We start from the raw sequence: 13232 nt of genomic DNA on the forward strand, positions 1-13232 counted from the left end.
ACTATGGCTACATTTGCTCAATCTTAATGGGATAATCTAGCATGGGGGTTGATATTCAACGTCGAGGTTTCCATAATAGAGTTTGATGGATTGGTCCTAGTTCATAGGGGAGCAATAGTCAATGTTGTACATGCAAGGACTCCACCTGCTTATGAGACTTGGTGGGCAACTCATTGTCTGACTCCTCTGATAGATCCTAATAGGCCAATGCTTTGAGAGAAGAGGCGATGAAGGAGAGATTAGAGGGACTAAAACAATTTGTTTAATTATAGAAAATAAAGTTAGCTAATTACATAATTGAAAATAATTATTTGATTATAGTGGGAAAATTACTAATTGAAAATGAATTAATTAAATAATTAAAAATCATTCAATTGATCATTGCAATGATAAATTAATTAAATAATTAATGTTAGTTAATTAATATTAGAAGAAATAAAATAATCAAATAGTTAAAATTGTTTAATTAAAGTTAATGAAGAAAAAATCAAATTTTGAATGCAACTTAAGAAATAAAGTTATCTTAATTGAATAATAAAATTATTTGATTAATTTAGAAAGAATTTGGGGTGAATAATGATGTAGGTATGTGTAGGTCAATTTTTACTGTCTACAATATGAAATGAGATGAGGAGAATTAAAAATAGATAGAAAGGGAGAACAAATGGATCCATTATTCTCTTAGCCAACAAAAGAAAGAAAGAATTGGAAAGTGCACAAACATGTGCTAGAGTTCTCATCAAATCCATTTTTTGCATATCATGTAAGCATAACACATCATGAGATTACCTCCATTTGAGGTGTTTATCCTAATGCTACCAAATTCTGCATATATATCTTTTAATCATGACATACCTTGAAACCATATTTCTTTGAGGCATTTCAGTCAAATAGTTTACATGCCATACACTGCCTTTTGATATCTTGCATAGATGTCTACAAGGCCAACAAAACCACGATATTTGTGTTGTATTTGGTAAGTTTCTAAAACATATTCAACAAATCCATTTTGTGTATGCCTATAATCATTACACCTAAACCAGATCACACCATGTCAATGCTTCCATAGTTCACATGCCAATTTGCCACTTGGGGAATCATGACTACAACATTTAACAAAAATCCCCCATTTCACTATGCTTTGATGGGTGTCTATTCCCTATTAAGCTCAATTCATGGTGAATCTAAATCTAATAGAGTGAAAGTGGAAAAGGAACATTTACCATATAGGGGAGCAGGGGAAAGAAACACTAGAAAACCATTTGGAAGAATTGTCAGGGCTTGGGGAGATTCTCGATACCACAAGAACTTCTATCAAGTTCTTGTTCACCTCGAAAGTATCAATGAGTAATTTAAAACATCTTTTTTAAAGTGATCTCAAGAGTTAGACATCTATTAGGAACTAATGTGGGTAAGAGATAGAGTAAGAAGAATTAGAGATTCCAAGAATTCTCGCAACCTTGAAAACTTCGACAAATTCTTTTTAACTTTTAAATGTTCAAAAAATTATAGGAAGAATTAGAGATTCCAAGAATTCTCACAACCTTGAAAACTTCAACAAGTTATTTTTAACTTTGAAATGTTCAAAAAATATAAATATATATTGTGTTATATTATTTGAGATTAAAATCATGTAGTTATGAGAGTCTATGAAGATATGTAATAGATTTTGGATTAAACTATGTGTAATTTTTTTTTTTTGTTTTGTTAAATATCATCAACATTTCAAACCATACTACATGATCCATCATCAAAATGAAAAATATAAAGAACAAAATAAAACATTTATTTAAGATTATTGATACATTACTATTCTTTACTATTCCTCACTTTGTGACATTTACATTTAATAAAAGTAACATATTCTATTACAATAAATTAAATTAACTGGTAAAAAATTGAAAAAAAAATCTTTCTTCTTTCCCACGCAAAATCTAAACCTTCCCTCGCCATACGTTTCACATAGGAGGTGACGAGATCGAATCAACTAAGATTCTCCGTTGTCACAGAAACCCTCTCTCGCCCAGGCGGTCATGTGTTCGACTCCTATACCCCAAAATGTCCTGCAAATTCCACAAGTTTCCCCACCGCCCGATCGCATCGAATACCACAAGTACAGAGCTCTTAAAGGCACTCTGCACCCCTACAAAACAACTTACAGCACCAGTTCCCTTCGCTAGATTTCTTTGCGCAACCACAAATATCCGCCTGGAAATGCTCTGCACTCATCGACTTAATAATTCGGTACGCTTTCCGTTCAATCTTCTATTCTATAAAATCACAAGGTTTTATTACTCAAAAGTACTTGAAGATTACATCAGAGAAAATAAAGAAACCCTAGAACCCTACGACGTCTTGAATATGATCAGGTTTCAGAAAAATCCCGAAATAGCCCTGCAAATTTTCCAGTGCACTGCAAGAATTCTCCAATTTAAACAACTCCGTGCGAGCTACGACATTTTAATTGATAAATTAGCAAAGGCAAAGAAATTTGATTTGATAGAGAGATTTCTGGAAGGTTTAAAGAGGAGAAGGAAGCCTGGATTAATGGTTGTCGTTATCAGGCTCTATGGACGAGCAAACATGCCTGAAAATGTCCTGAAAACTTTTTGTCAGATGACGGACTACAATTGTAGGCATACTGTCACGGCGTTTAATTGTCTTTTAAGCGCTCTTGTGAATTCGGAGGAGTATAGTACTGCAGAGAAAATGTTTGGGAAAATAAGTCTTTTTGGAATTTTGCCGGATATTTATAGTTTTAATATCCTCATCAGAGCTAAGTGTGGGTTAAATTTAGTGGATGAAGCCTGTGAAATGGTGGGCTTTATGGAGAAGCTAGGATTGAGTGCTGATACCGTAACATACAATACGCTGATGAACTTTTTTTGCAAGGCAGGAGAGTTCGGAAAGGTCTACGAAATAATGGCTGAAATGGTAAAGAAAGACTGTAATGCTGATGCTGCTACGTATAATATTTTTTTGACTGCATTTTGTAATGAAGGAAGGATGAGTGAAGCTATGAAGCTTTTGAATGTGATGATTCGAAATAGATGCGTGCCTGACATAGGTACTTATAATACTTTGCTGAGGGGTTTTTGCGGGACTGGTATGATGGAAGTAGCAGAGATAGTTCTTAGCGAGATGCCGGAGAAAGGTTGTAGGCCTAATATTTTCAGTTATTGTATTTTGATTGAAGGTCTGTGCAAGAAAGGTAGGGTGGATTCAGCATACGAGGCATTCTGTTTGATTTTAAAGAAGAAGTGGGTTGTGAGTGAGGATGTTTGCGAGATGATAATTGAAGGTCTGTATAAGACGGGGAGGTTTAAAGAGGCCGTTGGGATGATAGATGAGATGAACAGGTGGGGGTTTGTTCCAGGTGCAAAAACATGGGATGCATTGGTGAAATCATGTTTGAATTCCTAAGTTTATATCTTGGCCTTTGCAAAAACCTCTTATAGTTTTGTTTGCAATCCATGGGATGTGCGTACCATCGGGCTGTGGACTAGTGGTATGAGAAGGCACTTATTGCAGCAATGAACCAGGCTAAAAACCCAGCTGATATGCCCCTACATCAAGTGTTTCTTTGTGTCCATGCTGCTTGGAGAATGTGGCAGTGGATTTGGCAATTAAACGAACCCTTGGTTTGAGAGCAGTAATATGAGATGGCTGACTGGTTCCCAGCTAAAATGGAATGCTTTAGCTCGGTAAATGTTGCAGAAGTTCCATAAACCTTGATCCAACGATGTTATGTGAAGGTGCAGCTTATTTCTCTTTTAAAGACTTAAAGTGTAGAGGGAGGGGGTTGTCAGCAACCAGATAATTGATGGGACCAATTTAACTAGCAAAGAAATGTTCCTGGAATGTGCAAGCAATTCCGGGGTATATATGCGGAGCAGTTACTTTTCTGTGGTTTCCACATTAACAGTTCCAGTTTCCAGTCTTCCTAAGTTTGGCTTTACTCTTCTAACCAGGACTGCATCAAATGGTATCATAGTCCGTTTGATTTTCATGATGAAAGCCCTTGGCCTCATTCGAAGTTCTTGTTGACAACGCAGCAGTGCTTCCTCATGTGAGGCTGATGCAGAACCCTACTTCCTCATTCGATCAGCTTTAAGAATTCACTCAATGGCCTTTGTTTGGTCAAGAATGCATTAGTAACAGTGGCAAAAAATAGCCAGCCCATCCTCCTCCTTGTTTAGACATCCAATGATGGCTTTTTGGTTGTCCTTTATAGTTGCCAAGTTATTGAGCAACAGGTTAAAGAGTTGATGAGTGTGTCCTTGTTGAGAGATTTGGAGCTTAATTGGTTTTAGGAGACCGCTGAGGGTGTCATTTATATTGACCATTGCATAGTGGGTTGTGATTTCCTTACATCTGGGTAGCCTTATAGGATGTGCTTTATTGTCTTCAACAGAGTTGAGGATGGGTCTTAGAATGGGAGGATAGAGTAGAATTGTCCCGAGTTTGCAGATTTACGAGTTAGCATGCAATGACCTCCATGCCTAAGAGGAGTTAGGTAGTACAAAGTGTTTTGTCTGACAAAATTATAGTATATGGGAATGCTTTGGGTGGTTCAGGTGGGATAAGAAAGCGAACAGGAGATACCTAGTTCTAATGATCAGGCTAGCAGTAGAAGTAAATATTATGGGAGGGACAGGAATACAAACTATGCTGGATTGAACGGGAGAAAATCCAGATGAAATACTGTTCTTACCTTTTATAAGTGCATGAGCGGCATAGTTGGTGTCATCAATCAAACCAGGCTTAGAAACCTCACAAAAAGGGAGTTCTTTGCCTTCGAAATTTTCATCTAGAATTATTGTAACAGGACCTTGCATATTAGGATTGTGAGCTTCTTTTGTGTTAGCGATCATCTTCTCAGAGCTTCTCCTCTTTGTTTTGTATGTTAGAGAGGTCGGTGATTGGTTCTCAAGCATGTGTAGCTGCAATAAGAGATGCTGCCCTTTAAAGATTTCTCCAAGAAATGGAGTCTTCTCATTATGCTCATTATCTCCTTGATTGTGGAGTTCCAAATGTTTATGTCAAATTTACATCCTCTTTTGAACATACTACTGTCAATGCAAAGTACTTCTTTAAGCTGCCTTTCAAGAGGGTTGTATAGGATCTGTATGCTGTCAGGTTTGGATTTGAAGAGGAATGATGAGGATATGGCATCATAGAAGTAGGTGCATTTCTATTCATCGCCAGATTAACCTGAAAAATCCAAAGCTTATTCATATCATCTACTGGGATCTAGAATCCATAGCTGTGACTAGCAAGAGGTTGTTAGCACCATAGTTATGCAGTAGGAATTATGGCACTGTTTTAAGAATTGAATCTAGGCAATTGAAATTCAAATATCTATTAAATGTTGGCTTCATTGTGTGATTGAATGGCTTCCTTGCAGGTGTTTTGCCAGTGCATCTTCTACGACCTACATTAATTTGGCTGATGGATGCACCTATTAGTTTGATTCAAGTGCTGTTGGCTAACATTTTCCACATTCTGAACTTGAAACTTATTGACATTTTTGTTTTGAGTTTCAAGCCTGTTGCAAATCATTCTTGTGTCTTTGCATTTAGGGAGTGGAACATGTAGATGCTTCAGAGTTCAGATCTTCTTTTGGTTTTTAGACACTCATGAGGCCCAATCGTATCACTATGTTGATGGTGGGATGCTTATTTTGTTGCCTTGTGTCCATGTAAGCAGAGTGTTGGGTGGATGAATTGACCTTTTATCCAGTTGAATGGTGTTTAACATATATCCACATTCAAATGAGTTTGGAATAAGATCAATCCTGGTTTGAGTCTAGGGCCCAGCTTGAACAGGTTGTAATTCCAAGCTCCCTGTTATTTGCCATGTTTTCTAGGAGTCAAGGCATTAAAGTTGCCGGGAAGTGGTGGCCAAGGGCCGCTTATGGTTTCATGATTTACCTCATTTGTCTGCTAGCCTTGAAACCACCATTGGGAGGTCAGAATTGCGTCATATTAGGATTGGTTGTGCAGTGGCTCCTCGGACTTAAGTGGCAACAGTTGCAAGACAGTCTACCACTTGATTAGCAGATCTCCTTTGATATCTTAGCATGGTTTCATTGAATAAGGGAAGCCAACTCATTAGTTTTTTAATGATATATTGCATTTGCCAATTGTTTTAGATGGAGTTTTTATGCCCTTTTGTTTTGATTTCAGTAAGAACAATACACAGATCACCTTTGATAATCGGCTTTACTATGTGCAAGTCTAAAGCTAACTGTGTTTCTTGTTCCAGAGCCAGGAGCTGACTATATGTTCTTTTTTTATCTGTGTACATCATTTAAGCTGTACTACTGATCCTGAAGATGACCTTAAAATTCTGCCCATAACAGATCGGCCAAGGCTGTTCTTGGAGATGCCATCAAAGTTCAGTGTTATCCATCTATATCTGGGCATAGGCCTTGTAATGGAGGAAATGTGACTCTACAAAAGGAAAAATTATGTTCCGTTGAGAGCCAATTTCACTATATACATTAGATAGATTAACTAGTTAAAATACTGAAAGAGAAACAAACTAGCTAAAATATCTATTAACAAATAAATAAAACAAACTTTTTGAATGCAGAAATGGAAAATAGAGAGGAAAAAGAGTCTTCGGCTCAAATTTGAACATCTCGGCCTGTTGTGACGTTTTCACACATCGCCCCATTGTAAATGGGGACCCCTACTTTTTTTTTGCTTTCTAGAGTATTTGTCTTAGTTCAGTCGCCTAGATTAGTAGTAGTTTTGGAGCTTTTAGCCTCTTACTCGAGAGAAGATGCAATACAGTTCCTAGGTCGTGTCCAGGCATGAATTTCATGATAACTGATAGGCAAGGAATGTGTGAAAGAGCGAAACTTGGAATATCAGTTGCTTCACAAGAGGGAGTCCGCCTCCCATCCTTTCCGTCCATCCATCTTCCTTTCCATCATCCATTCTCCCCTCTCTCTTCCTTCCTCCTTCCATCCTTCATTTCCCTTATGCCTCCCTTCCACTTCACCTTCCTTCCATTCTACCACACATCCTTTATCTTCCACTCATCTTCCTTTCATCCTTCCTCCTCATCTCCCTCCATCCTCCTCCATCTTTCTTCCTTTATCACTCCCTTTAACTATTCCATTCACCTCCATATACTCTTCACCTTCACCTACCTTCACCCTAACCTACCCCTTATACCTCCCATACCCTTCATCACCTCACCCTTAAACTCCCCTTTCCGCCTCACCTACCTAACCCTCCATCCTATCCTAGCCTACACTTCTACTTCCTTACCCTCCATCCCGGCACCTTCCTTCATTCCTTCCTTCTTATCCCCACCATCTTCCTACCTTCCTCCCTTCCTCTTCACCGCGGCATCTTTTCATTACCCACCTTCCTCCCTTCCTCTCCACCGCGGCATCTTACCCTCCTACATCCCTCCCTTCCTTGCCCTCCCGGCATGTCATCTCCACCGACCTTCCTTGCTTCCATCTTCCCGCGGCACATCCATAACTCCCCACCTTCCTCTCCAAGCTTCACCGTGGGATATAATTCTTAAGACCCAAAAACAAGGAATAGAGAAGAATGCCAGCAAGGATAAGAGGGGCCCACTAAGAAGAAGTGGTATTTCATTTAAAAAGGTGATCGGTGGAAATATGAAGTAACAAAATAAAACAAAGCATTTCAAAATCAAGTCAGCCTAAGTCAAGGAGATAATTGAATTCATCAAATAAGAATGGACCGACCTCTTCAAGGGGTAATTAAAATTCAGAATAAATTCAAAATATTTCAAAGTCGGCTATGTGAATGAACTTTGTAAATCAAATACAGATGCCTATTTATGAGAATAATTTTATTTCCACCACGAACAAATTTAATCAATTGATTGAAAGGGGAAATCAGTGCGAACTACAGCAGATTGAAGGCAACTTTCAAAGAAAATCAAATCAGAAGCATACTTAGAAGGTGGTCTCAGGGACACATAAGAATGATTTCCAGATAAGTGGAAGCAAATTTTCATCCATCATAGATGAATTCAGACCGGAAATAGAAATTGAGGAACAAATCTACCAAACAAGGGTTGATTATTTATTTTTTTATTTTTTTTGAGGCAATTACCAGCATTCATTGAATGTTATCAGCAATCTGAAATTGAGATTTGACAGGTGCAGATTGGGGAAAATTGAGTACAAAACTGGGAGAATACATTGGTGAAGAAAATATACATTCAAACTCAACTACATTTCACCATTAACTTCAAACCTGTAGCTTTCATTATAAGTTCATTTTCCAGATCTGAAACAATCCACATTTTCAGACCTGAAGTCTTATTTTCAGATTTGAGAATTATGAAGTGTTAAATATTATGATCGTCTTTTGATTTAAAATGTATTCGTTTTTCAGGGTTGATGTGAGGAAGAATATCCCACAGCTACAAACATACAAGGAAGTTGCTCAAAGGGGAAGATTTCACAATATTATACGGAAGCAGATTGCTCCACATAACGAACACTCCAACATTCATCAAGTATTCATGATAAGGAAGGAATCTTATAAATATCTTGAATTTCCTCCAGAAATCCAAGAATCATTGCCAGTATATCAGGTGATTGCTCCAAAGAGTTAATCAAAGTTAGAAGATCTGTTTGAACAACATGATATAATTTGGGATCATGCCTTCATCATTATCACTGCTGAAGCTTGAGATGTTGAGTATCAAGATATTACCCAAGGCATCAACATTCATTCATGATAGAGTATCAAGTCTACGCTGCAAACTGAGAAGGCATCCCAGTCATCATTCAACCAATCAAAAGGTTCCAAGTGAAGATGTCCAGATGCAATGCACTTGACTCATCATATGTAGACACAAACTCTTATGTACCTTCCCTCACTATCTATTGGTCAAATATTCAAGAGAAGACACGTCTAAATATTGTAGTTATTTCATTGGCCAGAAGGATGTTTGTTGTAACAAATCCTAATTAGGGTTTCATCTTGTAATCTTGGCCATTGATATGAATCAATCCAGGCCATTCATTTGTAAATGGAGCACTATAAAAGGCTTCTCTCTCACATTTGTAAGGGTTAATAGTTTAAGAATAGTTAATAGTTTAACAATAGTGAATAGTTGATAGATGTTAGATAGCAAGCAGTTAGAATAGAGTCGGAGAAGAAGAAATTGTCGCTAAAGCTTGTAAATGGATATACTCTTTTCATTGAAGCTATGGTGAAATGTGTTATTTCAGCAAGCTATATGGTTTCTACTTCTCATTTGCTTTCATGCTGATTAGATGAATAAAAAGAATTGTGAATGATTAATGATGAAATTCATATATCCATACCACTAGCGATTTGCTAATTGTAAGTATGCTTTGTGTGGTGAACTGGAATTCTTAATGAGCTTAACTTCAATTGCTATTCACACTTTGATATGCATTACTGTTGTCATTTTATGACACCCTTGGTCCATTAGTGAGAACTGATCAGAGATATGTTCCATGGACCAGCATGGCCCCAGTTGATTTAGGAGAGAAGAATCATGAAGTGTGAAGTGTTGCCTTGTCTGGACGAAGTTCCTCCCTTGGCTTTTTCTTCTTCCCCGAAACTCCGGAACCCCGAGGTTCTGAAGTTCTTTGCCTTAGCCGTTTTTCTTCCTTCTCTGGAACCCCGAGGTTCCGAAGTTCCCTTCCTTCCCTTAGCTTTTCTCTAGTTTCTCTGGAACTCTGGAACCCTGATGTTCTGAAGTTCCTTCCCCTTTTGACTTTTCTCTCTAAAGCTTCCGAAGTCTCCGGAACCTCGAGGTTTCGAAGGCCTTTTCCTTCTCTTCTTCTCTCTATCTCGGAACTCCGGAACCCCGAGGTTCCGAAGTTCTTCCCTTGTCTTCCTCACTTCGGGAGTCCGAGTTTCTGAAGTCTCGGGGCTTCCTTCCGACTGGCGACACTTCCGGATGGCGTGATTGGCACTCAAGGCTTTTAATGCTCCGAGAGCTTGGTGACTTGTACACTTTCTTTGTGGAGCCACAAGGGTGCATTAAGTGTTTTTGGTAGAATTTCCATCAAGGAAGGTACGAGGCCATGCTGGGTGACTTATGTCATGTCTGACTTTGGAAGGTCGGTCAATCTATCTTCCTCATAATTGCCTTTGGAGGTATGGCTAGGTTTCTTGCATGTACAAGCCAAGTGGATGCACTTCCAAACTGACATGCAGGGGTCATGATCAACATTGTAACCCATTTCTCTATATAAGGCTGTTAAGCCTCATTGTAAAGGGTTCTCTCTCTGCTGCCTTGAGCTTTCTTATGCTCTCCTCTTCTCTTAAAGACTTGTAATTATTTTTTGCATTTTTGCAACTGTAAGATTGGCTTTTGGCCTTATGATTAATTGAAGATCTCCATTCTTGCCTTCCTTCAACTTATATATGATGTGTATGTGTTCTTACCTCCATTATAAGTGTATGTTTGTGGTTTCCTCTCACATGTATGTTGTGTTAACTTGTTTTCTGAGTGTGACTTTGTGGGAATCCTTCTCCCCTCTTGACACTTAGAAAATTCTAACCTCCACACATGCGTTTGGGTCACTCATGCAATTGAAGTTTGTGCATCTCTTGAGCTTTTCAGTTGATTCCTTGTGCCATTCTGGGTGAGGAGAGGAGCAATCTCTTCTTGGTGCATCACCTCTTTTTATTTCAAGCAATTCTCTCTTCCTTTTACCTCTGCAAGTTGTTAGGATAGGCTTAGGAGTAAGTTTTGAAGTGTTTAGTTGGTTCAACACCTGCACCTATTTGAAGAAGGAAGCCGACCTTCTTTGAAGATTCAACCCCTTGCGCAAGGTCCCACACTTCGGGGTTTTTTCCATGTTTCACAAGGTTGCTGAGTTGATAGCTTAGCAAGGGTGCAAGCTTTTGTGATAACAGTTTTTGGCACGCCCGGTGGGACCTCATTCAATTCACATGCTAAGGATTCAGTGTTGTTCTTGGCATCTCAGCCTTTAGAGGCAGTCATCTTCAAGCACTTAGCGGCTCTGCTCACAAGACCGGTCTATTGCACGCAATTATTCCTCACTCCGGAACCCTTGAACTCCCAGGTTCCGAAGTCAGTGAGGCCATCTTACCTCAGAACCCCGGAAGCCCCAGGTTCCGAGGTACTTACAACCAGATGCCTGGACCCCCCCAGGTTCCGAACTCTCGAACTTCCTCACCTCGGATATCCGAGCTACCGAGGTGCCGAAGTAGTCATACTCCGCAACTCCGGACCTCTGAACTTCCGAGGTCGGTTGGAGATTTCATGCCCATAATTCATACAAGGGCGTCTTCTAGAGGCAGTTTTTAATTCGTAGAGCTCCCATCTACAGGTTCTAGAAGGCGGAGAGGTAGACATTCTTTGTCACTAGTCATGGGTGTCAAGGTTGTGAACGCTCCATCTCCCAGGTCTCATTCTACTCCTCCATTCGCAAGGCCATGCTATCAAGGGCTCCCACCACTCATATCAATAGACCATTGTTTCACATGGCAAGAAATCAAGTCTTTGTTACCTTCAATGGGGGAAGTCCCCTTATTTTGACTCAATGGAATGACATACCAGTAGCTGCGTTGAAGAGTATACCATACTTCACTGGTGAAACAACTACTACACCCATTGAGCACATTCAAGACATTGCAAACATTTGCTTTGTCCATAACATCACTCAGGATGATGTTGTTGTCAGACTCTTAGCCACATCTTTGAAAGGCAAAGCTTTGCAATGGTATAGAGGGTTGCTGTCTAGCTCCATTCATAATTGGGATGAATTGGGGGAGAGGTTGTGCAACCATTTCGAAGACAAAAGCGATCACCTATCACTTGTGGAGCAGTTGACTACGATCAAGAGGGCACCCCACAAATTCATGGGAGATTTCAATTTCAGATTCCATAAGACATGGAATAGGATTCCTGCTCTAGTGAAGCCATCTCCAAATCATGCATTCTTGTATTATCTTAGAGCTCTCAACAACGATATAGCTGTCATGATCCAATCAATGGGTGGAGCCTCTCTACGGGGTGCATATGACATAGCCATAAGAGCAAAAAATTGTTTGATCCAAGCTGGGAAGATAGCTCCAAGGCCTCCAATGCCTCTCTTCCCAGAAGCTCCCTCTCAACAACCCACCTTGGCTCCTATCCCCATGGCTCCCGTAGGACAATCATCCACGCCATCTACATCCTCCAATGAGCTCCATGAGGTCAAGGCTCTATTACAAAACTTTGGCAATGAATTGGTGGCACTAAAGAGGCAACAAACTCAGTATGGTAGACCTTACCAAGCACAAGGTCAGAATTATCAACAAAACATGCCACCCTTTCAAGGGCAAAACCAATGGAGCAATGTCAGGCCTTTGAATAGTGTGAACCCCACAACCGCAAGCAACTCAAAGGCGATAGTTCCAATGCAAAATAACCTCGCCCAAGAACAAGATTGGTGTCAACCATGCAATCAGCCACACAACCAAGGTATATGCCAAAGTGGAGGATTTGTCCAAACTTTAGTAGTGCAAGATGAGCCGACCACTTCTGGCCAGCAATATGACCCAAATCAGCCTAGTGTTGGCACTTAGGCTCACTTACAAGGGGATTCCACCTTTGTCAATTGGCAGGAGGCAGAATTCTGTGGTTTGAACCAAACAAATGGTGAGTCCATGCTGCAGTATGCGAGGTCAAAGAAGAGAGCCATGGAGGTTGCCTTACCTTCAACATCAACCCAAGCTCCAACACCCAATGTAGTCATCCATGATACAAGCCAAAGTACCATGCAAGGGAGTAAGAGGCTGGAGGAGCCCCAAGTCATCCAAAGAGCAAAGGCAGATCTTGTAACCTCAAAGGGGCCTCTAAAGTCAGCTAGTGTTCCTTTCAACATAGTTGATCAAATGAAGAAGGCCAACCTTAATGTCACTCTGTGGGAAGCCCTTTCAATCCCATCTCAAAGGGATTTGCTTAAAGAGGCATTAAAGGATGTAAATCAATCAGGTAATGTGGCAGCAGTCAACGAAAAGGCAGTCTCCACCAGTTTGGTGCAACCCAAGGAGGAAGATTCAAGCAAGATAGCCTCCCCCCTTCTATCTCTCCATAATCATAGGAGACAACTTGGTTCACAACTACATGATAGATTCAGGAGCTAGTAGCTCAGTCATGCCTAAGAAGGTAGCTGATCTTCTTGGCGTAGAATATGAACCTGTGACCAAAGGGGTGGTCCAGTTAGATGGCACTTC

At 39.9% G+C, this 13232-nt stretch overlaps 1 protein-coding gene across 2 annotated transcripts; it reads left to right on the top strand.

The window, feature by feature from the left end:
• Window positions 1-1915: 1915 nt before the first annotated feature.
• Window positions 1916-9213, top strand: LOC131072856 (small ribosomal subunit protein mS79 (rPPR3b)). 2 transcript variants are annotated; one of them, XM_058009137.2, is made up of 2 exons: window positions 1916-3755; window positions 8394-9213. In XM_058009137.2, exon 1 carries the CDS (start codon window positions 2059-2061, stop codon window positions 3421-3423), a length of 1365 nt encoding a protein of 454 aa, XP_057865120.2. In that variant the 5' UTR covers window positions 1916-2058; the 3' UTR covers window positions 3424-3755; window positions 8394-9213. The 2 variants fall into 2 exon arrangements, 1 of the variants encoding a protein (XP_057865120.2); XR_009112767.2 differs by having other exon boundaries at window positions 2108-2244.
• Window positions 9214-13232: the final 4019 nt, after the last annotated feature.

The sequence above is a fragment of the Cryptomeria japonica genome, chromosome 6, assembly GCF_030272615.1.
Source record: "Cryptomeria japonica chromosome 6, Sugi_1.0, whole genome shotgun sequence".
Taxonomy (NCBI): Eukaryota; Viridiplantae; Streptophyta; class Pinopsida; order Cupressales; family Cupressaceae; genus Cryptomeria; species Cryptomeria japonica.